Source organism: Acomys minous (assembly GCF_964271855.1).
Source record: "Acomys minous genome assembly, chromosome: 6".
In the NCBI taxonomy this organism is placed as follows: domain Eukaryota; kingdom Metazoa; phylum Chordata; class Mammalia; order Rodentia; family Muridae; genus Acomys; species Acomys minous.
The window spans coordinates 111,074,422-111,100,812 of record NC_140487.1 but is presented as its reverse complement, the minus strand read 5'-3'; the positions used below and the strand labels follow the sequence as shown (position 1 = coordinate 111,100,812).

General features: G+C 49.6%; 1 protein-coding gene, 1 long non-coding RNA gene and 1 pseudogene across 3 annotated transcripts in view; 2 read left to right on the top strand and 1 right to left on the bottom strand.

Moving 5' to 3' along the window:
- The window catches only part of NIPAL3 (NIPA like domain containing 3), a 38,705-nt gene extending 27,886 nt beyond the window's left edge, over window positions 1–10,819 (top strand). Inside the window, exons 11-12 of the mRNA XM_084788382.1 lie at window positions 1,534–1,628; window positions 6,954–10,819. Coding sequence (XP_084644508.1) covers window positions 1,534–1,628; window positions 6,954–7,153 — 295 coding nt within the window. The 3' untranslated portion in view covers window positions 7,154–10,819. The remainder of the gene's footprint in view (window positions 1–1,533; window positions 1,629–6,953) is intronic.
- A 6,831-nt stretch (window positions 10,820–17,650) lies between these two features.
- On the top strand, window positions 17,651–18,111 carry LOC311600787 (large ribosomal subunit protein eL33-like; annotated as a pseudogene). The gene has a single exon. The product of its transcript is annotated as a large ribosomal subunit protein eL33-like (transcript).
- A 7,307-nt stretch (window positions 18,112–25,418) lies between these two features.
- LOC311601055 lies at window positions 25,419–26,268 on the bottom strand. Its single transcript, XR_014780446.1, has 2 exons — window positions 25,888–26,268; window positions 25,419–25,799 (listed from the first exon to the last, which is right to left on the bottom strand). It is a non-coding gene; the product is annotated as an uncharacterized lncRNA (long non-coding RNA).
- Window positions 26,269–26,391: the final 123 nt, after the last annotated feature.

The following is a 26,391-nucleotide window of genomic DNA, read 5'->3' as shown; positions in this document are numbered from 1 at the left end:
AGGCTGAGACCCGCTGCCCCACAGGGATGGAAGTCTTTTGAGCTTGACCCGGCAGGTGAACATGACACACAAATTAATATAAATAAACCATCCGTCTTTCTTCTTTGGATTCATATATTACTGCATGTAATGATTTTGAGAAACTACTTGTTTACATAAACTTAAAGAAAAGAAAAGCCAGGTTGGGTGGCACACCCCTTCACTCCCAGCCCCGGGGGGTGGAGAATGGGGCAGAAGCAGGTAAATCTGTGGAATTCAGGCTAGCCTGATCTACATAGAATATTCCAGGCCAGCCAGAGCGACAGTGAGACTCACACACATTTCCCCTCCTCCTTCCCCTTATCCCTCTCTCTTCCTCTCCCTGTGTGTGTAGCTGCGGGGGGGGGGGGGGGGGAGAGACAGAGAAACAGGCACAGAGAGAGCAGAGAGGGGGGAGAGGAAGAAGGAGGGAGGGAGAAGGGGAGGGAGAGGGAGAGAGAGAATGTGTGTGTTGGTCTCACTGTGTCGCCCTGGCTGGCCTGAGGGAACATTCCAAGACAGTCCAGCTCCTGAGACAGAGTAGGAGATACAGGGACTTCCCAGTGTTTATTCATTTTCATTTTGCTAGACTTATATACCAACTGAATTCAAACCATAAAGAATTTTTTAGTTTTTTTTTTAAAAAATAACTTTTTAAAGCCAGGTCGTGGTAGTGCATGCTTTAAATCCCAGCACTTGGTAGGCAGAGGTAAGCAGATCTCTGAGTTTGAGGCCTGATCTACAGAGCAAGCTCCAGGACAGCCAAGGCTATACAGAAAAACCCTGCCTCAGGGAAAACAAACAAAAAACCTTTTTAAGGCTGGGCATGGTGGCGCATGCCTTTAATCCCAGCACTCGGGAGGCAGAGGCCAGTGGATCACTGTGAGTTCGAGGCCAGCCTGGTCTACAAAGTGAGTCTAGGACAGCTAAGGCTAACACAGAGAAAACCTGTCTCGGTAAAAAAAAAAAAAAAAAAAAGAAGAAGAAGAAGAAGAAGAAGAAAGAAAGAAAAGGAAAGGAAACGAAAAAGAAAACAAAACAAAACAAAACAAAAAAAGAAAAAGAAAAACTTTTTAAAAGGCAAGCTTCGGGGCTGGAGAGATGGCCCAGCGGCTAAGAGCACAGACTGCTCTTCCAGAGGTCCTGAGTTCAATTCCCGGCACCCACATGGCAGCTCATATCTGTAACTACAAGATCTGACACCCACAGACTTACATGCATGCAAAACACCAATGCATATAAAATAAAAATGAATAAATTTTAAAAATAAAAATAAAAGGCAAGCTTCTGAGAACCCAGGCTGCAAGCATTTCCCCTGAAGACTCAAATCTGCTCTGAACCCAACTTGTGGGGACTGTGGACGTGCAGCCCCTCACACCCACCCCCGAGCTTGTTCATCGCTGGGTGCAGGCCCCATGGCCTCAACCTTCCCTTACCCACTTGCCCTTGAGTCCCGACCTTGTGGATGCTCCTGGCCTCATCTCTCCCCTTCCTCTCCTTGTCTCTTCTCTTCAGGTGCCTCATCGCCTTCTTGGGCGTATTCTTGATCACCCGAAACAGGAAGAGGGCCATTCCGTTTGAGCCGTATATTTCCATGGACGCCATGCCAGGTAACAACAAAGCCCCGGTGCCCTGCTGGCTGCCCTTGTAGATTGAGTGCTGCTTGGTGTTGGAAACTAGACAACCAGCGCCGGGCGCGGTGCGGAAAGGGTGTGCCATGGTGTGAGTTGAGCTCTGTCCTCTGTTGCTTTGTATCTCAGTCTCTTCTTTCAGAAGAGGAGGCGATGGCTGAGGCATCTCAGTCGGCCTCGAGAACCCCTTGCCAGTTCCCTGCTCTGTCATAGCGTCCCCTAAAGGAAACCCCAGTTCAAGGGGCTGGAGAGATGGCTCAGTGGTTAAGAGCACCATCTTCTCATCCAAAGGTCCTGAGTTCAAGTCCCAGCAACCACTTGGTGGTTCACAACCATCTGTAATGTGATCTGATGCCCTCTTCTGGCCTGCAGGTGTACATGCAGGCAGAGCGCTGTATACATAATTAAAAAATAAATAAATCTTAAAAAAAAAAAGAAAGAAAGAAAGAAAGAAAACCCCAGTTCACACTACGTGTGGTTCCAACCAGCAGTGCCAAGCCCTGAGCCTGCAAACAGAGACAGAATGATCCCAGAGGGCAAGACAAATAACGTGGATGGATTTCCAACCCTCTAACCTCGCTCCTGGGTCACCACACTTTTCCAGGGGACTGATGGCTCACACTGAGAACACAAGCCCAAAGGCTTCAACCTTGGTGAGAATAAACACTTACCAGTCAGTCAAATATAAGGCAATTGGAAGGAGTGGGGCTTACCGTGAGCTAGAACAGAGTGGAACATTTAAGACTGGGCCAGCCTGGGTTAAGCTGGCTGATATAAATTCTTCAAGCGGCCCACTAGCGTTACCACTTGAACCCAATATAACCTTTATTCCATGTACAGTAAGATGGCCCCTCTCTCTTAATGGGCCATCCCCCAACAAGACAGCAGTGCCTGTAGGTCAGTAAAGAGTGAGGACATTAGCCACTCCAGAGACAGTTTCAGGGACCAGCGTCTGCTCTATTGACGTGAGTGACCACTATATAGTGGAAGCCTGTTGGCTATGGTTGGTTAGCGCCTTACCTCAGGTTGGACAGCGACCGCTCACACCACCAGGGCCTGTGTGTGGAAGACGCACATTAAAGGAGACTGGAGAGGGCTGGAGAGATGGCTCAGGGGCTAAGAGCACTGTCTGCTCTTCCAGAGGTGCTGAGTTCAATTCCCAGCAACCACATGGTGGCTCACAACCATCTATAATGAGATCTGGTGCCCTCTTCTGGTGTGCAGGCAGAACACTGTATACATAATAAATAAATCTTTAAAAAAAAAAAAAAAAAGGAGACTGGAGAGTGCAGATTCACCCATAGGCCAGCTGTGGGCTACTTATGCTACTTCAGAATTCAGTGTTCTGACTTCAGGAGCACGGTGTGCCAGGTAGGCTGGCCGCCAGGTCCTGCCTGCATCTTCCTTCACATCTCTCCACAGCATCAGTCACATAACCTGTGACCAAAGCATGAACACATACGTCAGCCACATACAACACCTGCCTAGTCAAGAGCAGTCAGTAAATGTTCGTAATGCCATAAGCCTGTAAATCCCAGCGTTTAGGAGGCAGAGGCTGGAGGATCATGAGTTCGAGACCAGCCTGGGTGGCATAGTGTCCTGACCCAGGTTTTCGGCTTTGATGGCATGACCCAAGTGTGTTCTCCGGACCGATTGACATGTTCCCATGTCGAGTGACCCCAGCTGCATTCGCTTGCTTACTGGTTGGTTTGTTTGTTTGTTTTATCTTGCTCTACTAAAAGCTGCCCTTCTGTCCTGCTTGCTGTGGCCAGCCTGCCTGAGTAGGGGTAAAGAACACCCCATGTCAGCATTTTCATTTGACCCGACTCAGCCACGTGTGGATAAACACAGGGTGGCTGAGTGGGGCCCTGAGGTTTCTCCTGGCAGTTCGGGCTCGGGCTGTTAAGTGCGTGGACTGTGTTAAACGTCGAACCTGGCTGCTCAGACGCCTTTTCTGCTTACTTCCTTGTTTCTCGGCTGTGTTCCGGATAGATGAGGGCGCTGGATAGCTGAATCCCAGCTAGGTGAGGTGTCAACTCTGTGTGTGCGAGTATGTGTCGGTCCCCCTGTGTCTGTGTGTTTATAAGCTGTGTGTCTTTCCATGCACATGTTTCTCTGTACATACCTATAAATGTGTTTCTCTATGGGAGATAAGGGGTGACATCAGCTGATCCTCCATACCAGGACTCCATGGCCAGTCTGTGGGTGTGGCTGTTGTACCTCATGAACAGTAGAAAATGCGGTGTTGGAGACCCTGTCCTGTTGCTGTTGAGACAATCCTACTGGACAAACAGAGCTCACATGGCCTGGTTCAGATCCAGCCTCTGCCACTTGCGACTGTGTCATGTGGTGAGGCCTTTCATCCTCACATGTACTCGGGGACTCCTCACTTCTGGGTCGAGGGCTGCATGTGCCAAGGCTTCCGGCACCGTGCCTGGGACGTGGTCGATGCCTGGCTAACTTTGCCTTCGATTCTATTTTGTTGTAAAAACTTTGAAGTTTTGGGGTTGGGTAGATGGCGTGGTACATAAAATGCTTCCTGTGCAAGTATGAGGACCTACACACAAACACACACACACACACACAAACACACGCTCGCACACAAACACACGCGCGCGCGCGCGCACACACAAACACACGCGCGCGCGCACACACACACACACACACAAACACACACACACACAAACGCGCGCGCACACACACACACAAACACACACACACACAAACACACACACACAAACACACAAACACACACACACACACAAACACACACACACACACACGCACACGCGCGCGCGTACACACACACAAAGCCAGGCCCAGCCAGGGGGTGGTAGTACACGCCTTTAACCCTAGCACTAGGGAGGCAGAGGCAGGTAGATCTATGTGAGTTCGAGACCAGCCTGGTCTACAAAGTGAGTCCAGGACATCCAGGGATATTACAGAGAAACCTTGTCTCAAAAAGGAAAAAAAAAAAAAAAAAAAAAAGCCTGGCCCAACAGTGTCTGTAACACTTGTACTGGCAGTGGTGGTACACACACACTCAGTATTTCAGCATTTGGCCGGCTTAGTCATCAATGGAGCCACTTCTCCAGTCACCTGGTCTCTCTGGTATTATGGTCTGGCCTTTGACCACCTAGTTTGGTGTCATACATCACAGTTGGGGGGGCCTTGATAGGTCCAATCCCTGGAGTCTTCCTAGATAAAGAGCTGTGCAGCCCCAGGCATCAGGAGCAGTGGATCCTCTGATGGCTCTGTTGTCCCTGGCCCAACAGAACCATTTCTCAGAACATCAGCTGTAGGGCGTGTTCATGGTGGCTACATAGACAGGAACCCTCCATCGTTGTCCAAATCACAAAATGCAGAGATGCCAATCCCAGCCTCGCTTGAGCACCAGTCAGGGCTGACTTACCACAGCCTGCGTCCTGTCCAGTCTTCTAGAAAAGAGTCGGTAAGGTTTGTAGAGACAGAAGTACCCCACTTCCTAACAGTGTCAAATGGACAAAAGCAAAGCCTGGCCTTCCTGAACCTTCTTCAGATCCCCCAACCCAAACCTAAGACCCCTAATATATACTCCTAGCACCCCATTTCTACAGCATAAATCCATACCATTGGACTCTGGTGGACTGATGGCTTAAGGCTGGAGGTGTTGACAAAACTCAAAGCTATGCAGTACTCTGTAAACTATCTATGCCAATCTCCCCCAAGCAGCAGACACCCTTACCTGCCCCGCCACATCCCTGAGGATTACAGGTGTGTGTGCCAACATGCCTGATTTTATGTGGCGCTTGAGACCCAACCCAAAGCTTTGTGCGTGTTAGGCAAGCAGGCAAGCACTGTGCTGATGGAGCTGCAGCCCAGCCTCGACCACAGAGTGACCCTTCCACTGGCCCTCGAAATAACCATCCATTGAATCTGTGTCACAGGAAAGGTAGAGGCCTTTCCCAGCTGGCATTAAAGCTGCAGGCTCTGGTGCTAGGTCCCAGGTGCCCTTTACTCGGATGCACAGGGCTGCTCTGTTTCTTGGAACCTATAGTAGTTTATCTCTGCCCTAGGGATTGTTTAGGGATTGAGTCCAGTCTATAGGGAGGCCTCACACCACTGCAGTTAAGACTGCTGGCTTTAGCGTTTAAACACCCTGGTGGTAAACCCAGCCACTGCCTCCCAACAGCTGTGGCCCCCAGGTACGTTGCCTCCAGCTGTCTCTAGGCCTCCTCCATGACCTTAAGGATCAGATGAAACAAACTTGGGGGAATGTTTTAAACAGCATATGTTATCATGTAAACGCCAGCCACCTCGGCCACCGCGATGGTCTCCAGCCATGCAGTGTTAGCCCAGGGCAGCCAGGCACTGAGAGGCCAACTGGTACCATCCTTTCACAGGAGACACGGCATTTAGTGAAGAAGAAAAAAATGTTGCCCCTCCCTTTCCCCTACCCCTACCCTCACCCCACCTCCCCACCCCACCCTTGTCAGGTGCCCCTGCCTGGAGGGATTGTAGAAGGTTTAAAGGAACTGAAGATTGAGTTCTTTAAGCAAGGCATGGAGATGCATGACAGTGACCCAGAATTTAGGAAGCAGAGGCAATGAGTTCAAAGCCAACCTGATTTGCATAGAAAGTTCCAGGACAGCCAGGGATATCTGTCTCTAAAAATGGTAATAAAACAACAACAAAACCAAAGCTAGAGTCTTTGTTTTCCCTTAATGGAATTTTTTTTTTTTTGAGACAAGGTCTCTGTGTAGCCTTGGCTGTCCTGGACTCCCTTTGTAGACCAGGCTGGCCTCAAACTCACAGAAATCCGCCTGCCTCTGCCTCCCGAGTGCTGGGATCAAAGGCGTGCGCCACCACTCCCAGCCCCTTAGTGTAAATTTAAGTCACCATCAGCATGTCCTGATTAATGGAAATCACACCACACCCTGCATACAGATGTGGGATGTTGAGGTCAAAGGGCAAACACTCCATCCAGTCATCACAATGCTACTCTCACTGTTGGGTATCCAGGATGCAAAAGTCTCCCTAGTTCCTTGATGGTTCCAAAAAGGCTCCTGGCTCCTGAGTTAATTCCACAGCCAAATGGCATCTACCACCCCCAGGGCACGGTGTTCTGTCCTGTCCACCTGCCACTCTGGATGCAAACACACTCCTTCCTCCGGTGTAACTCTGAGCGTTTCTTCTGAAACATAAAGCATCTGGGAATCAGTGATGCGCCAGGTCAGCCCATGAGCTCTGGTTGGTCTGGTGGGAGAGAGGAGAAGCACAGCGGCCTTTCCTCCATGATGACTGGGGACATGGATGTCATTTCAGGGATGCAGGACATGCATGGGAAGGGGACGACGGTCCAGCCTGAGCTCAAAGCTTCTTTTTCCTACGGGGCCTTGGAGAACAAGGATAGCACTTCCGAGATCTACACCCCGGCCACACTGCCCGTGGAGCAGGAGGAGCACAGCTCCAGGAGCACCCCTGGCCTTCCCTACCGTGTCCTGGAGCACAGCAAGAAGGAATGATCTGCCTCCCTTGGGGCCGTAACTGCCCACAGGCCACCCATGGTTCCATTGTCCAAACTGCCTTTCTCAAGTATCCTGGTTTTAAACAGAGAACTCTGTGCAAGATGCTCTCGGGAGCTCCCCACCCACCCACCCCAATTCCTGACAGAGAAGCTGTTCAATGGCCTTGGAAATTTCAAATCGTGGGGGGTGGGGGGGTATCCCAGGTGGGCTTGTGTGACAGGTCAACCCGGTGGGAGTTGAAGCCATGTTACCTCCTAGGACAGTCAGTGAGCGGTAGGCAGTGGTCACAGGTGCCACACACTCCTCAGAGTGAAAGCAAGACAGAGGGTGTCTACTCCCTCTTTGAGAATCCAGCAAAAGGCTGGAGACTCCCCACAGTTGGTCTTCCTCTACCCGTCACGCGTGTCTCGGCTCTAGAGCTCTGACTGTTTTGCTATCCCTTTTGCCCGGCCCAGCAGGGCCAAACCCTGAGTGGAACAAGCTGTCCTTTGCACCTTGGTGGTGGACACGGATCTTCCCTTCACCCGTGTCCTTCTGTGAAGACCCGATGGTGAGTTTCTGACGGGCCTGTTCCGAGAACTGGCTCGGTTCCAGTCCTGTGGAGATGACTTCATTGCTTCCTCCCTCCCAAGAAGGCAAGAGAACAGAGGTCGTGGGGGAACAGGAGCAAGTGGGGGCTGCCTTCAGCCCTCTCCGTTTCACACTGGTGTGAAAGGTTCCCGGTGACTTCCTGTCCAGCCTTACAGAGGATGTGCTAAGGGCCCCTGTAGGACAAGCTACTCTCTTTCCAGCACACCCGGCTCCCCAGAAGAGTCGGAGTCCTCGTGTAGCCCCACTTCCGTCTCCTTCTTGTCCCCCCCCCCCTCCCTTTCAGACCCACAAGCTGAACTTCAGCTCCTGTTTCTCAGCCTGGTCCAGGCAGAGCAGGCATTTTCACACACAAGGCTGCAGCTTTCTTATCTATTTTGTGACTAGCTCTCCCCCCCTGGACCAGTGTGCACATTTGAGAGTGGCACGCAAAGGCTTGCTGGCTTTGAGGGACATCAGAATTCCATAGGAGTTGGCTTAAAATGTAGGTTCCTCAACTGGGCACAGTGGCCCCGGCACTTGGGGAGGCACAGGCAGGCAGATCTCTGTGAGTTCGAGGCCAGCCTGATCTACAAAGCGAGTCCAGGACAGCCAAGGCTACACAGAGAGAAACCCTGTCTCCAAAAAAAAAAAAAAAAAAAAAGTAGGTTCCTCAGTCCAATTGTAGTAATCTGGATCAGCGGACCTAGAGTGGGAACCAACAATGCATTATCAGAGAAGATCCGAGCCCCAGAGAGCACACACACCCCCGGAGAAGTCTCCTCATGGGCCACTGAATCCTGAGGGGGCCCACACACTCCTGCCAGAAGGTTCAGACCTCCAGTTTCTTGCCCTCTCTGGGTTCTGTAGGCAAGCAAGACGGCCCCGTAGGACCTATGGCAATCCCTCCCCAGGGAAGAGCACTCTAAGGTGACAGTGTTAATAGGTCAGTGTTGATAAGCCATCCTCTCAGCCTGGCTCTTCACACCCAAACTTCTCCAGCTTCAGAATTCTGCCATCCGCTACAGAGCCCATAACCACTTCCGTATTTCGTATTGACCTCGTCTGTATTGCGGCTTACATGCCTGAGTCTGAGACAGCGGCAGAGAAAGGGCCCCTCAACTCAGCCCAATACCACTAGGCCCTAGGTGTTCCTAGGGGGAGTTTTTACCACATGTTTAACCCACAAGGCTGCAAGCATTACACATAGTTCTGCCCTCCAGGGGAAACACACACGCCAGGAGTCTTGGGCAGGGCTGGATGTGCCCCCAGAGAAGTGTAGAGTTGGCGTCGCTCATGAGGCTGGGCCCTGAACTCAAAGGGTGTTCAGATTGGAGGTGGTTCTCATGCATTCGTGGGTGGTGGCAAATCCAGCTAAGATTAGAGAGTGGGTGATCACACCCAACCCCCCAAGGAAAGGGGCAGCTTTGCAAAGCCAGAGATGGGGGCCAGGGTTGCCAAAGAGGAGCCCGGGAAAGTGATAAGCCTCAAAGGCCAAGCAATGGTAGGCAAACATAGTGCCTCACCCCTGTGATCCCAGCACGAGGGAAACAGTTCTGCCCAGGATCACCACAAGTTCTAGGCTGACCTAGACTGTCGCGTGAGACCCCCCCATCTCAAAACAAGCAGTGAAGGCAGACTCCTGACTGGCAGAAGCATGCATCCCAGAGGGCATGGGAGCCACTGAAGACCCTGAAGTAGCAGGGTCAGACCTATTGGAAAGGAGACCCTCTTCTGTGGCGAGGGAAAAAGATGGCGTCACAAGTCACTTTCAGAGTCCTAAGAACAAAGAATTAGAGAAGCAGGCTTCACTTCTGTTCTGGTAGCACCTATCAGTCGGGGAGGGGTGTGCCTGAAGCTAGTAGGGATGGGGGGGCTGGGCAGTGTGCAAAGACGTGAGCAGAGAGGTTGCGTGCAGCAGACCCAGGTGGGTTCCCATCTTTTCGGCATGCTGCGTGTGTCAGGCTCCCACCACCCCCTCAGGCTGTTTAGCCCTGGCCAGCCTGAGACAGGTGCACTGTAACTGCTGCCAATGATGAATAGGTGGGCAGTGCCCCCCAAGAACTACTTCCTGGGGTCTGGGCAGCTCATGGGTTGGGGACAGTGGCCACCATATTACAAGCAGAACCATGAGAGATGAGCAGAAAGACCTTTGAGCTCCTGTGTGGAGATAGGGCAGGGCAGTTAAGCAGTGGGGGACCTGAGTCCCCCCCCTCTGTGCTAAAATCCACGATTTGCCCGCAGGTGTCATTGGCTTGTCAGCTGCCAGCAGGGCCACCCCGTTGTTAGAATGAGGAAGGGAAAGACCCAACTTCCCACCCACAGCCCTGACTGTTTTCACTCCTGGCTCTGACATCACCTACCCAGTCCCATCCTTCTCCGCCCTCACCCTGAAGAGAGGCATTCAGTATGTAGCCCAGGCTGGTCTTAGAGTCTCAATCCTCCTGCCTCAGCCTCCGGGGTGCTGGGATCACAGTCATGTGCTTCTGTGTCTGAATTCCCCCTGGCAATACCAAAAGCCGCACCGCTGCCTTTCCCCGAGCCACAAGGCACTTCCAGCAGGGTCAACAACTGCATTTGGTCTCCTGCCTTCCTCTCGTACCTCCACTCCATGCCGTGCTGCGGGTTGGGTTCCCGGTCCCAGATAAGACGTTAGAACAAATGTTCTTCCAGATTGCTGCTTTTAAAGGGGTACCCTTGACCCCGTCTCACAGCCTGATGACACCCTCACTTTCAGCACCAGGGTTTGGGGATCAACGTAGAACTGAGTGCTGGTGGGGACAGGAGCTTAGGATCTCTGGCTGTCTTTCCCATGGACCCAGCCAGCTTGAGGGTGCCATCCAAGTGGGCGTACGTGACCGTCAGAGAAGGACTGGGTCCTGCAGTCTTGTAAATTTCCAATGTGACCCAACCCTAACCGACACTGAAGTCGCCGTGTAAAGAAGCCGCTCTAGAATATGTAGATGCTTATATTTTGTTAATGTCAAAAACTAATAGAGCATGTGTTATTTTACCAAAAAAAAATGTGTATACTGTGTGCAGATAACATTATAAAGTGGTATTTAATTAAAAACCCAAGCAGTACCTTTGGAATCCGAGTCCTGTGTTCGACTAATCCTTCAGCAGCTGTCTAGGAGAGAGTTCCATGCCGTTTCTGCGTAATCATCGACTTGTGGCTGCTGAGCACGCTAGATATAGCTAGTGTGTCCAAAGAACTAATTTTTGCCAGGCATGATGGTGCACGCCTTTAATCCCAGCACTCGGGAGGCAGAGGCAGGCGGATCGCTGTGAGTTTGAGGCCAGCCTGGTCCTCAAAGGGAGTCCAGGACAGCCAAGGATACACAGAGAAACCTTGTCTCGGGGTGGGGGTGGGGAGAGAATTTTTTTTACTGTGTGTGTGTGTGTGTGTGTGTGTGTACATGAAAACATGCATGCCCCCCATGTGGAGTGCAGAGGACTTTTAGAGGTCAGTTCTCTCCTCCCACCATGTGTGTCCCTGGCATCAAGTTTTGGTCTTCAGGCGTGACAGCAAGGTGCCCTTCCCTGGAAAGCCATCTCCATAGCCCCAGAATGTTCTACCACTGAGCCACACCCCTGTATTAGTTCCTTTCTGTTACTGTGATAAAACACCATGGCCAAGAGCCACAGTGTCTGCAAGAAAGTTTATATTGGCTTATGACTCGGGAAGGTTGAGAGCCCATGGTGGTGGGAGGCATGGCAGCAGGGGCAGGAAGCAGAGAGAACAAACAGGAAGTGGGGGAAAGCTATAAAGCCCTTCTTCTAGCAAGCCTCCACCTCCTAAGGGTTCAGAGCCCCTCCAAACAGCACCCAACTGGGGACCAAGTGTTTAAATATCAGACATCATGGGCCTATGGGAGATATTTCTGTCAATGCACCATAACTTCTGTGTTGACACTTGTTTTTAAACTATTTTCTTTGGGGGTACTGAAGGCTCGACCTCCCTTCCACCAACACCTTAATCCTGGGTGTGAGAAAAAAAATGTTAGTGGGGAGAGAGGGAGCACAGACCCCTGTACTTTTCCCAGCTGCTAAGAGTCAATGGGTTCTTTGGGGGCAGTACCAATCTCTGTCAACAGCAAACACAGCGCGCAGTCTCCTCTGAACTGCTGCATTGAAACGTTTCTCTTCATCTATCTCCAAGCTGCCACACCGTCCATCTCTGGTCTCCCCAAACTGCTACATGGCTCAGGTCACCCCCACCCGCCACGCTCTGTCTCTCTGTCCCTCCTATTTATCTACGCCTCTCTCCATGCCACAGAAGGTAGGCTGTTACCAGCTGGCAAAGGCCACGCCCTGCAGGAAACAGTTATAAGCTGTGGACAAACTAAAGCCCAAACTAAGATCCCACAGCTGGGATCAAAGCAAAAACATATTTACATAACATAACTTAGTTTACAAAGGAACCAAAACTTCCATTACACTCCCGAGTCCCGTTCATCGTCATCACCATCGTCATCAGTTCTGTGTCTGGCACACCAGCCCCAGAGTCCTGCTGTGGCTTAATTACATCTCAAAACACACCAAACAGAACATCAACTGATAAATATAAAGTGTGCACAGGCCAAGAGACAGAGCCATCTTTCTCAGTGTGATGCCACGAGGTGTTCATTCCTAGGGCAGGCTGTTCTGTGAAGGCCACTGCTTTGCATGATGGGAGGCCACGTGCCCCTGAGAACAGCACCCTGCCTTCTCCAGGGAACCTAAGATGGGAAAGAAGTCTCAGTTCTGGTCTCTGAAAATGTTCACACCTTCCACTCTCAGGTCATTTTCTAGTTAGAAACAAACTCACAAAAATCTTTGTTTAACTCTCCTCAAGTATGCTTGATCGTAACTCAAGGGTTACCAGAATTACAGCTGGGCTGGTATCCTATGTGCTGACCTTACAGCGTTACAGCGTCACAGCACCAGCCACGACTGCTGCCCGGGGCACCCGGAGGGAGTCATGTCTCATTACACTGCCCAAAAGTTACTAAATATATTCTATCAAACTGTTCAAGTTGTAAGGCAGGTGGCTGGAGAGAAAGCTCAGCGTTTAAGAGCACTTACTGCTCTCCAAGAGGACCTGTCTTAGAAAAGAGAAAGAAAGAAAGATAGATAGATAGCCGGGCGTGGTGGCTCACACCTTTAATCCCAGCACATGGGAGGCAGAGGCAGGAGGATCACTGTGAGTTCGAGGCCAGCCTGGTCTATAAAGTGAGTCCAGGACAGCCAAGGCTACACAGAGAAACCCTGTCTCAAAAAACAAAATAACAACAACCAAAAAAAAACACCAAAAAAAGCAAAAAAAAAAACAAAAAGAAAGAAAGAGTGCTCTGGAAGTGATTAGCCTTGCCCTGTGGCTTGAACCACAAATATTCCTCCTAGTTTACTTACTTTGACTTGCCCAGCTATTCTTGGTTGTCAACTTGACTACATCTGGTTGGTCTTTTTTATTTGTTTCTTTGTTTTTTCAATTCAGGGTTTCTCTGTGTAGCCCTGGCTGTCCAGGACTCACATTGTAGACCAGGCTGTCCTCGAACTCACCTCCAGCCTCTGCCTCCCGAGCGCCGGGATTAAAGTGTGCGCCACCACACCCGGCAACTTGACTACGTCTGAACATAACTAAAACCCAAGTGGCTGGGTACACCTGTGAGAGGTTTTTTTTTTAATTAAATCATTTGAAGTGAAAAATACCCGCTTTTAAATTAGGATTTTTCTGAGGGGAGAGCCACCTTAAATCCGGGCCTCACTTTCTCCTGGCAACCTATATAGAGGCCGTGGAAGAAAGAAGTCTGCTTTCTTTGGCTGCTTGCTCTCAGTGGCAAGCCCATTCCTTCCCTGACATTACTCTGCCTCTTCAGCATTCTGGTGTCTAATGAGGACCATCAGCCTCCTAGATTGAACAACTGTCGGATTCTTGGACTTTGGTTGCCATTGTTGGACTAGCTGGGCCACAGCCTGTAAGCCATTCTCTCTCTCTCTCTCTCTCTCTCTCACACACACACACACACACACACACACACACACACACACACACGAGAAGGGAGAGGATTGATTCTCAGTTCTTTCCCTCTAGAAATCCTAGAGAACCCTGACTAACACACTCAGGTATTTTTCTGCTTTGTTCGTGTTTTGTTGTTGTTCAGGGTTTTTTGTTTTTGTTTTTGTGTTGTTGTTGTTGTTGTTGTTGTTTGTCTTGTTGCCAAACATGGTAACTCAAACCTGTATCCCAGCGTTAAGGAGGCTGAGGCAGGAGGAGGGATGTTTGAGACCACGCTGGACCACATAATGAGTTCCAGGCCAGCTTAGGTTACAGTGAGACCCTGGCTCAAAACAATGAAGGGAGGCTGGTTTTTTTTTTTCCTTGTTTCATGTATATAATTGAGTGATCTCTAAATAGCTGTTTATTACATAGTTTATGGACATAGTTAATCTCTCATGGTTTCTGAATTTTTGACTCGTCCTTTAAGAGATCTGTGAGAGTCACTCAGTTTATCTTGATGGACAGTGCAAGGTGTAGCTCCAAATGTAGTCCGTGCAGGTGGCCACCAGGTTATGCTAACACCCGGAATAAGTGCCAACGCTCTGCCCTTGGAGACTCTGACTTTGTGTCCTGTCGTACAGAATAAAATACTATCTAAATTACTGAGGCTTTCCAGCATGCTTCAGGGGTTGCTAGGACAAACTCCTGTAGCTCAAGGAAAGGCTCGCTGGTATATTAGGTATATTTCTCCTATCTGTGACAAAATATTGAGTTTGAGACTAACCTGGGCTACACAGACCTCAAGGCCAAGGCCAGCCTACAGGTACAGAGTCAGTCTCTCTCTCTCTCTCTCTCTCTCTCTCTCTCTCTCTCTCTCTCTCTCTCTCTCTCTCTCTCTCTCTCAAAAATGGAATTGACCCCTACGATCCTAGAATTACATTTCTAGGTTTATACAGGAAAAATTGAAGGCAGGATCATTTTTTAAAATATTTGTTTATTTTTCAATCATGTGTATGAGTGTTTTGCCTACATGTATGGATGTGTGCACCACATGTACACAGATCTAGAGCCTGGATCTAGAGTTACAGATGGTTGGGACCTGCCTTGTGGTGCTGGGAATTGAACCCGGATCCTCTGGGAAGGCAGCCAGTGCTCTTAAGCCCTGAGCCGTCTCTTCTAGCCCCGAGAGCAGGATCTTGAACAGGCGTTTGCAGCAGCAGAAATCGAGAGCTGTGAGTTGGGAATATAGCTGAGCAACAAGGGCACTTTGCGGGGATGGAGTCGCAGTCCCAGTAAACCACCCGCGGGCCCTTCGATGATGAGGGACGAACGAGACGCGGTACAGGCAACAGTGGACTATCGCTCAACATGCGGAAGAGGAGATTCTGTTGTGTGCTTCAACACAGTCAAGAGCCCGGAAGATACTATACTTAATGACTACACAGGACACGGCAGGACACGTACGGGGTTCCGTGTATGTGGGGTTCCCTGGAGTGTTGGTATTCATGGAGGCGGAAGGTAGATGACAGCTGGGCTGGGGATAAAGCTTACCCTAGTTTCATTCTGTTCCCGTGATAAAACCCTCTGACACTTCCAGGTCACAGTGAGGGAAACTAAGGCAGGATTGCTTGCTGCTCTACACCACTTCCTCCAACCAGGAACTCACAGTCAAAAAAGTACAGCAGAAACTACGGAGGACACAGCTTGCTGGCTCACTCCCAACCTCTTGCTTAACCAGCTTCTTATACAGCCCAAGACCACTAACCTAGGAATAGTACCGCCCATCGTGGGCCCTCCTACACCAAAGGAATCAAGGCAGTTCCCACAGACACACCCACATGCCAACCTATTGATGTCAGCTATTCCTCGACTGAGGCATCTTCTCAGGTGACTGTGTAGCAGGCACAGAGGTCCCTGTGCTCACAGATAAACACGGGGGGCGGGGGGAGGCACCTGGGATGTTAGCACACAGGGTTGTTCCTCCCAGGAGGCTAGGAGCACACATGGTTTCTAGCCTTGTGACCCTTGTGTTATCTGTGTGGCAGAGACTACATCAGACCGTCCTTGAGAGCCTTATCATAGCTTGTGTTTTCCAGTCAATCAATAGAACCTGTCTTTAGAGAAGGTGTCACTTTATAAAGAGCTTCTAGGGCTGGAGAGATGGCTCAGTGGTTAAGAGCACTGTCTGCTCTTCCAGAGGTCCTGAGTTCAATTCCCAGCAACCACATGGTGGCTCATAACCATCTATAATGAGATCTGGTGCCCTCTTCTGGCATGCAGTACATGAAGGCATAATACTGTATACACAATTAATAAATACATCTTTTAAAAAAAGAAAAGAAGGCCAGGCGTGGTGGCACAGGCCTTTAATCCCAGCACTCGGGAGGCAGAGGCAGGCGGATCGCTGTGAGTTCAAGGCCAGCCTGGTCTACAAAGCGAGTCCAGGACAGCCAAGGATACATAGAGAAACCCTGTCTTGAAAACCCAACCAACCAACCAACCAAACAAACAAACAAAACCACTGGCTGCTCTTGCAGAGGACCCAAGAGGGGTTACAAGTACCCACATGGCAGGAACTATCTGTAATTCCAGTTCTAAGGGATTTGATGCCCTCTTCTGACTTCCCATCATGATAATGGTGGGCTAAACCTCTGAAACATTAATCCAGCCCCAGTTAAATGTTTTACTTTGTAAGAGTTGCCATGGCCATGGTGTCTCTCCTAATAGAACAGTGACAAACATTAATACACATGCATCTGTGATCACTATAAAATTTAGTAAGTGAAAGAATCACAAAGTAAATACAGCAATCTACCCCAAAATACAAAATAAACACTTAAAAAAGATTTCAACAACCTGGCAGTGGTAGTACACACCTTTAATCCCAGCTCTTGGGAGACAGAGGCAAGCAAATCGCTGAGTTTGAGGCCACTCTCATCTACAGAGCAAGTTCTAGGATGTCCGAGGCTAACAGAGAAACCCTGTCTTGAAACAACAACAACAACAAAACCCCAAAGATTTCAACAGAGAAACTGCAGAGAGAAACCTTGCAACAAATGTAGTGAATTGTAGTCAATCAAGCCATGCAATAGGTCAGTAGGAGAATCACCAATGAACTTGGGCAGTTTCCCCTGAGGAACAGATAGAGAGGGATCACCCAACCCCATGATCCAGACGCCATGTGTCTTAGTTAGGGTTTTAATTTTTTTTTTTAAGATTTATTTATCTTATGTATATGAGCACTCTATCTGCATGTACACCTACAGGCCTGAAGAGGGCATCAGATCCCAATATAGATGGTTGTGAGGCACCATGTGGTTGCTGGGAATTGAACTCAGGACCTCTGGGAGAGCAGCCAGTGCTCTTAACCTCTGGCCATCTCTCCATCCCTAGTTAGGGTTTTATTGCTGTGCAGAGACTCCATTACCAAGGCAACTCTTACAAAGGCGAACATTTCCTTGACCCTGGCTTAACAGTTTCAGAGGTGTAGTCCACTATCATCATTACAGTGGAACTTTCTGGGCTCACTAGCAGTTACATAATGACACAGAGACTTATTACTGTTTCTAAAAGCTTCAGCACTATGGCTGGGAAGACTCTCAGTTAGCTGATACAAATTAACCCGAACATTCCTGTCCTGCATCCCACCAAGTGGCTTGTTCCCTACCTCTCTCTCTCTCACAGCCCAGGTACATCTGTCCTTTCCTGTGCCAGGCTGGCTCATCTTCCAGTGTCTGATTCTCCTCACAGAGATCCTCTCTCAGCCCAGAAGTCCCTGCCTAGATATTGGCCGTCAGAGCCTTCCAGCCGGGGGGTGGTGGTGGACACCTTTACTCTCAGCACTTGGGAGGCAGAGGCAAGCGGATCTTCATGAGTTCGAGGCCAGCCTAGACTACAGAGCGAGTTCCAGGACAGCCAGAGCTGTTGGACAGAGAAACCCTGTCTCAAGAAACCACCAATAGCTCTTTCCGCCATCTTGGCGCCTGTGGAGGCCTGCTGGGAACAGGACTTCTAAAACGCGACTATGTCTGGAAGGCTGTGGTGCAAAGCCACTTTTGCTGGCTACAAATGAGGTCTCCGGAACCAAAGAGAGCACACAGCTCTTCTTAAAATTGAAGGCGTTTATGCCCGGGATGAAACTGAATTCTGCTTAGGCAAGAACTGTACTTATGTATATAAAGCAAAAAACAACACAGTGACTCCTGGAGGCAAACCAAACCAAACCAGAGTGATCTGGGGAAAAGTAACTCGGGCCCATGGGAACAGTGGCATGGTTCGTGCCAAATTCCGAAGCAACCTTCCTGCGAAGGCCATTGGACACAGAATCCGTGTGATGCTGTACCCATCTCGGATTTAAACTAATGAAAATTAAATAATAAAAGTGGAAAAAAAAAAAAAAAAGAAACCACCAATAACAATAATGCCAAAGTCCAGCCAGTACTCAGCTCTCTGCCCATGCAGCAATCTACTTTTCAATATACAGAAACAGATTTCACACAATGTACCCCAACACATCATGGTAGGAAGCATGGTAGCATTGCAGGCAGACAGGGTGCTAGAGGAGCCAAGAGGTCTACCTACATGCTGATCCAAAGGCAGCCAGGAGAAGACTGAACCTCCACACTGGGCGGAGCTTGAGCATATATATGACCTCAAAGCCCTGCCTCAAAGCCCCGCCTCCACAGTGACACACTTCCTCTAACAAGGCCACACCTACTACTACGAGGCCACACATCCTAGTAGTGCCCGTCCCTATGGGACAGCATTCAAAGGCAGGAGTCTATGGAAGCTAAACCTATTCAGACCACCACACCATGTTGCTGCCGTTGTTTTCTTTCTCTCTGGAGAGCAGGAACCGGAAAGCCTCTTCTATACCTCGCTTAGGGCTAAGAGGGATGTGGTGAGGTACCCATGGAGGATGTGGGAGGGGTAGGCCCTGGAAGCCTCCTACAGTGGATCTGCCATTTCCTAAGAAGTGTGCATGTTCATGCCCTTTGGCCTGCTGCCCTCTTCTGGAGCTCAAACCAACAGGGATAGGACAATGTGTTTATGTAGAGGGCATTCATTGAATGGTGAATTGTGCAAGAGAAAGTTTGCAAGAACCCTTGCATCTACCAATTAGCTACATAATGCACAGGATGAAGTTTTAGATCATCATTTTAAAAACATCTTAAAACGATTTTTGAAACACAAGGAAATGCTTACTGGCATTAAGCAAATAGATGGGAGGCCTAAATTGAATGATCCTAACAGTAGATCTAATTATAAGAAGGAAATACACCAAAATATTGAAAAATGGCTATCCCTGGGTTGTAACTGATTTTAGTTCTCCTATTACGGTTCACTTGCAAATTATCTATATAAAGGCCAAGTCCAATTTTTATAATAACATTTACAATATCCCCAGTCTACAAGACTCATCTCCCAACCAACCTGGAGAGTGGCGCCTTTAAGAAACTACTGGATTGCTGGGTGGTGGGGGCTGGCAACAGCGGAGACAGATGGACCTGTGAGTTCGAGGCCAGCCTAGTCTATATAGTGAGTTCCACAACAGCCAGGGCTACACAGAGAAACCCTGTCAAAACAAAACAAAACAACCCCCCCCCCCAAAAAAAAAAACTGGACCGCAGGGCAGGTGATTTAAGTGGATAAAGTTGTTTGCTGCAAATCCTGAGAACCTGAGTTGAATTCCCAGGTCCCACAGTGTGGAAAGAATCAACTCCTGAAAGTAAACCTCTGGTCTTGACATAGCTGCATACTGTGAGATGTGCACACGCGCGCGCGCGCGCGCACACACACACACACACACACACACACACACACACCAAAATCAATATTAAATAAATAAATGCATTAAAAAAAAAAAAACTCTGAGCCGGGCGTGGTGGCCCACACCTTTAATCTGAGCACTCAGGAGGCAGAGGCAGGAGAATCGCTGTGAGTTCGAGGCCAGCCTAGTCTACAAAACGAGTCCAGGACAGTCAGGGCTACACAGAGAGACCCTGTCTTGAAAAGCCAAAACCAAACCAAAACAAAGCAAAATAACTCTGGATCACGTTGTGGCTCATGGTGGGGAAATAACTGATTTCTCCCCAGGAGAAGTAGATGTGGGAGACGTTACCAGGGAGACAGGTTCATTTCAGGAGCTTCATCTAGAGTGTACAGTGGATCGTGAACTTAATTGAGGTAGCACAGGCAGGAGGTTGTGGGGTGAAGGGTATGGGCCTGGGTGGGCAGTATTGATCCCAGCCTCTCTGCTTCCTTTTTCAGCGTGATCGCTTAGGAGGGCATCTCTCTCACGATCAGCAGCAGATGTTTCCTGCCTCCCCTTTTCTCTTCCATGGTGGTTGAGCCCGTATCCTCTACCAGCACCAGATACTGTTACAGCAGCTGGGGCCACATCATCAAACAGACTAGTCCTGCGCCTGTAAAACGGGTTCTAGACCCCTTATCTTCTGAAGCCCACATCCCACAAGCAGCTGTCATCTTCAGAGTTACTGTCTAGTCCGCAATGGCTGCTGCAGCTCCAGCCACTGTGTTTACACTGCAGGCCAGAGAAAAAGGAACAGCAAACGGCAAAGAGCCGACCTTACAGTTAAGACACATTCCTTTTCTAATATCTTTTTTTTGGTTTTTTTTTTTTTTTTTTTTCCGTCGAGACAGTGTTTTTCTGTGTAACCCTGGCTATCCTAGACTTGCTCTGTAGACCAGGCCTCCCGAATGCTGGGATTAAAGGCTTGAGCCACCATGCCCGGCTTTAATTTTTTTTTTTTTTTTAAACTTGGGGGCTGGGGATGTGGCTCAGTTGCTAGTGTTTGCTTAGCATAAACAAAGCCCTGAGCTCCATCCCCAGGGCATCATAGATCAGGTGTGGTAGTACACAAGTGTAGCCCCAGCACTGGAAAAGGTAGAAGCTGGAGGATCCAAAGTTCAAGGCCACCGTTGGCTACATAGAGGGTTCATAGCCAGCCTGGGCTAGAGACTCTCAAGAAAAAAAGGAGCTGGGCGTAGTGGCGCACGCCTTTAATCCCAGCACTCGGGAGACAGGTGGATTGATGTGCGTTAGAGGCCAGCTTGATCTACAGAGGAAGTCTAGGACAGCCAGGGCTACACAGAGAAACCCTGTCTTGAAAAACCAAAAAAAAGCCAGGCGTGGTGGAGCACGCCTTTAATCCCAGCACTCGGGAGGCAGAGGCAGGCGGATCGCTGTGAGTTCGAGGCCAGCCTGGTCTACAAAGTGAGTCCAGGACAGTCAAGGCTACACAGAGAAACCTTGTCTCAAAAAAAAAAAAAAAAGTTGGGTTTGGTGGCGCACTCTGGAGGTAGAGGCAGGAGGATCGATCTCTCTGTAAGTTCGAGACAAGCCTGGTCTACAGCGCGAGTCCAGGACAGCCAAGATTACACAGATAAACCCTGTTTGGGGGGGGGGGAGAAAGAAAGAAAGAAAAGAAAGGGGGCGGGGCAGAGTAAAAAGAAAGAAAAGCCTTGGCTTGGTTAGTTGATTAAAAGAACTAAAAGAGGCCAGCGAAGACGTTTAATATACCCTTGTTAATCATCAGCTGATGGGCATATGAGGTCTTTCCAGCTTGGAGATAGTATAAATGAGTAAACATGTCTAGAGAACTCTTAGATAGGTCTCTTTTTAAAAAGTGTGTGTGGCGGGGAGGGGGTGTGGGGGCGCAGGGGAGGTTTGCATGTATACCCATGGGTGCGCATGCACGTGTGTCTGGAAAGGCTCAGGGACGTCAAAGTTTTCTGTTGCTTTCCCCTTTATTCATTAAGGCAAGGGTCTCCCGAAGGAACCCAGAGTTCACCTGAGACAGCTGATCTCGCTAGCCAGCCTGCGCCATGGATCTTCTGTCTCAGTCTTCAGAGTGCTGAAGTACAGGTCAGTGCCACATCCCCTCACAATTTACACACACGCTACAGATCTGAACACCAGCCCTCATACGTGGGCGATAAGTACTCCGTACCCTCTTTTCTTTCTTTTTTTTTTTTTTTGCACGGGGGCGGGGGGAGCTGGGGGGGGGGCGAGGCTGGACATTTTTATCCATTATATACCCAGGAGTGGGATTTCTGGGTCACAGGTTAGGTGTCTATTTAGTATTCATAGATGGCAAACCATCTCTGGACAGAGCCACAAGCCTTTATGTTCCCCCAGCAGGCGCATCAAAGATGCTTTCAGCATCCTGACTGCTTAAGCCATGCACATCAGATGCGAGAATCGGAAACGGATCGCGTGTCTGGAAACTTTCCCGCAGGAGCAGGGCCACTGAAGACCCAAGGCATCAGCTAACTGGTTCTCCTTGAGTTTTGTGGGACAGGCAACGCTTATTAACCTTAGCCCCGGTTTCAGTGGACCGTGTGATCATTTTCTCTCTGCCTGTAACTCAAACCATGGAGATGAGGTGGAGGAAAGGTGGCCCTGGGAAGGGGAGCCTGTGCCAAGCTCATTCATGACACGCATTCATAATGCACAACGCCCATCACCTTGCCAGACACAATGGGGAAGAGGAAGGGTGTGGAAGTTTCCATTCGTGTTTTCTCAATCTCTTGATCTCAGTCTCATTCACAACACGGGCAGCAGCTCTTCCTTTGATGAGAAGGCAGGTGCACAGGTCTGATGCCTGCCTTTTGCCCTTTGCACTTTATTCTGCCTACTCTCTCGGGGTTATCTCCGCTGAGTCCATGAATTCAGTTGACACCACACCTCCCTCCACTCACCTCCAGAGGTCCCAGAGATGAGTTTTGTACACACCTCCATGTTCCATTCCTTTCTGCTTATAATTTCCGTGCCTCCTATTGTTTGGTGGTTGGTCTGGTCTGCGCAAATGAGCAGACTCACGTACCCCAAAATGTTTGTAACCTTGCCTTAAACCTTGATCCTGTTTGACCAATAAAAAGCCACCGCACCTGAGCAGGGCAAATGGGATAAGTGTGGCTAAGGCTCTAGGGCTTTTGGGAAAGAGACTGGAAGAGAGGAGAGGAGAGAAAGAAAGGAGGCCGGTGCCATGGCCAGCGTGGACGGAGATTTGGCCCAGATGATGATGATAATTAGAAAGTATTTGGGATTATGGATGGGAGGTAGAGCAATAGAAATTGTTGGAAGCAGATGGCACGGGATTGGGACAGGGTATGGGATACCTGCCCATAAGGGAGGAAGTTTAGGGGGTTAATATCCGCCCTGCTCCAGGTTAACCAAGGCTATTTTAAAATATAATAGATGTTAGCCAGGCGGTACACACCTCCTGGCAGATCTGTGAGGACATATCCAAAGTTTAACAAAGAGGGAAGTCTCGCGTTGGATTTGAGCTGTACCATCCCGTGGCCTTGGGACCCAGACTGAACAAAAAGGAGGAAGTCAGCCCACCAGGGTCTTTCCATATGTGAGGAGTGCTAGCTGCTTGCTTCAGGCCACCATGAACTCTGCCATGCCTTCCTGCTGTCATGGACTGGACTCTGTGTCCCCAAGCAAACTCCTTTTTCCTTAAGTTGCTTTTGTTGGCTGTTTTGTCCCAGTAATGAGAAAGGAAACAGGTAACCATGCATTAGTGTGCAGCAGGCAACTTAACCACAGCTTTTGAACGCATGGAGTGAAGGGACAGGAAAATGGTACCCTTGCCTCATCTTTCTCATGTCATGACCTCCCTGGTGATGCTAGTTTTAAAACTTTATTTTATTTGGGGTATTTACTGCCTCTACCTCCCTTCTCCACTCCAGTCCCGTCTGACACCCCAACACTAGGTATGAGAGAAAGAAGGTTAGTAGAGACTGGGAGTGTAGACCATTTTACTTCTTCTGGCTGTTTAGAGTAGATTGAAGCTTCCCCTCTCCCTCTCTGTCTCTCTCTCTCTCTGTGTCTCTGTCCGTCAGTCTGTCTCTCTGGGAGTAATGTTTATGTCCTTCAAGCATTCCTCAAAGCCTTCTCTCTATCTATCTGTCTTCTTCAAGCCACCACCACCTTCTCTCTCTCTCTCTCTCTCTCTCTCTCTCTCTCTCTCTCTCTCTCTCTCTCTCTCTCTCGGAGCTCTCATATTTATACCCTCCCAGAGTCCTCAGAATTAAACTAACTGTAGCTGGCAAAGACCCCAACCCTCTCCATACAGCACCAGGCAGGCCTTTACCAACTGCCAAAGACCAAGCCCCACATGAGGCAATTATCAGCTGTGGACAAACTAAAGCCCAAACTGAAATCCCTCACTTGGGATTAAAACATAAACATGTTTACATGACACAACTGAGTTTTTTAACAAAACCAAAACTTCCATTTTATACCTCCCATGCTGCTAGATGAATCCAACTGAAAGCAAGAGCCCAAGGGGCCCATGGAAACGGTGCAGACAGGTCGGCCTTCTCAGAGCAAATCAAGAATTGCCAGGATGGAGGAATCAGCAGGAAGTACCTCACACCAGAAGCCACCTCTTTCTCCCTTTCTCATTCCTGAGATTGAACACGTGACCTGGTCTAGACTGTTGGGATATCCCACACCCCCTTTCAAGAAAATGATTTAGTGATGCAATGAGACCTAGACCAGTGAGATACAGGGTGAGACTTTGCTGGCAGTGTAGAGGAAGGAAACAGTTAAGAGGTGGAGAGAAAAGGCTAAGAACAGATGGCATAGCTTGAGCCCCTGGCCTTTTCTGTTATGCCAACCAACATGCTCTTGTGTTAAATTACTTAGAAGCGAGGGGAGAGGTTTGAGGGGGAGGAAGAAGGGGGGGGAGAAGAGAGAGTGGCCAGTAATACTTTTAAATTTTTACTGGAAAGACCAACGCTAGCTGCCTATACATATCAGCATGCCTCTACGTTCGCTGTTTTTGTGCAATGCTCTTCTCATCTGTGCTACCTACAAAAGCCCTCCCCAGATACTTCCTGAACGTCAAAACCCTTGCTGACTCTGCAGGTAGACTTGTACCTTCCTTCCTCTTCCTGCTTGCCAGCACATGTACTATATCATAATCCCTGCCTCCTCTCTTGGTAAAAGCCTTGAACTGTCCCTTAAAAGCTCAACCCCCAGCACAGGGTCTTGATGATGGAGGGAAACAGGTATGCGAGGTTCACCCAGGCTTTTAACTTAGAATGGCTCTTCCTAGGCTCCTATACAAGCAGGGGTAGGGAATGCAGCAGTTCCCAGGCACGTTGGCCTAAAACTCCATTTGTGTGTATGAGTGACATATACATGTCTGTGTTTGCAGCACACACACACACACACACACACACACACACACACACACACGAGTATGGAGGCCAGAAATTGGTCTTGTGTGTCTTTCTCAACTATTCCGCCATTTACTTATTTTGAGACATTGTCTCTTGTTGACCCCCGATATTTTACCAACTGAGCTATCTCAGAAACTGCTGTTAAGAGGACTTCAGAGAAGGGAAAAATGGCCACGGTTCCTAGTGTGACTCTGACTATGGAAGGTGCTCTCCATTCTTTGATGAAAAAAGTGAAGAGCGTAACCTATTAAGTTAAGACTGGTCAGGAGTCACCGGGTGGGAAGCTGCAGAAATTACTTAAAGCAAGAGGGATACAACTCTACGACCCTGGTGGGGACACTGTAGGAAGCCACCGATCCTCCTTAAATCTAACACTGATGAGGATGCTACGAATTTTTCTGCATTTTGTGCCTATGACCCTCGCTGAATGACAACGCCCCCCTTCGTTTCACTTATCCTAGGAAGGGTCTTGAGTGAGGTAAAAAGAGTTAATTTAACTTTTACTTCCTTATTTATTTATTTTTACTTGGAAGGGCAGTCGTGTGGCGGTCAGAGAACACTTGCAGGAGTTGGCTCTCTCCTTTCCACCACGTGGGTCCCGGTTGGGAGCATGCACTGTCAGCACTGAACCTTATCGCTGGCTAGCAGAGCAGATTCCTTCTAGCGGGAACTGAGACAAGTTCTCCAGCGCTGGACCGGCCACCCAGTGTGTGAACTGAAGGAAGAAGGCACCACTATTGCCTGCCAGGCTGGTCTCAGCAACAGTAATTAAAATAGCGCAGCGGTGTCAACCAGCCTCGGTGCTACCACTCGGGTAGACCTTGGCCTCGACATAATTAATGTCCCATTGTCCCTATGAGGGGACAACACTGGCTGTGCGTGGAAAGGCAAATATCATTAATATTGTACACCTGTGCAGGGGTGTATTGGAGGGAGGGGTGGGGCGGGTGCAGTCACACACCTGGTGACACCCACAGCTCAGGCCACGTCGTCGTCGCCTCTGCTGAGCGACCGGGGCTGCAGGGCGCGGTCGGGTATATCCAGCAGGCGGGTTTCCGGGAGGTTACCCAGGGTGAAGCTCCCAGGAACCAGCCCTGAGAAGGTTCCTAGAATCCCCGCTAGATGTTCCTGTCACTGTCACGTGAGGTCAGCGGGAAGGCAGAGCAGAGGTTTCTGGGTCGCGGCGGATAGGAACGGGTCGTCCAAATTCCAATATGGGAGGTCACACAAAGCCTCTGCCTTAGGGTTCCGGCTCAAGCCCCTCACAGCCAGGGAGGGCCCCAGAGCCAAGAGGAGCAGGGGAGTGCGCGCGCACGCGGAACCAGCCCCGCCCCCTGGAGCCCCGCCCCCCCACCCCGCGACTCCCGCTTACCCAGCTGTGAGCCCCGCCCCCTGCCTGTGCGCCGGCGCAGCTCGCCCTCTCGGCCGGAGGGACCGAGGCGGAGTTGGGGGGGGGGCCGGGTAA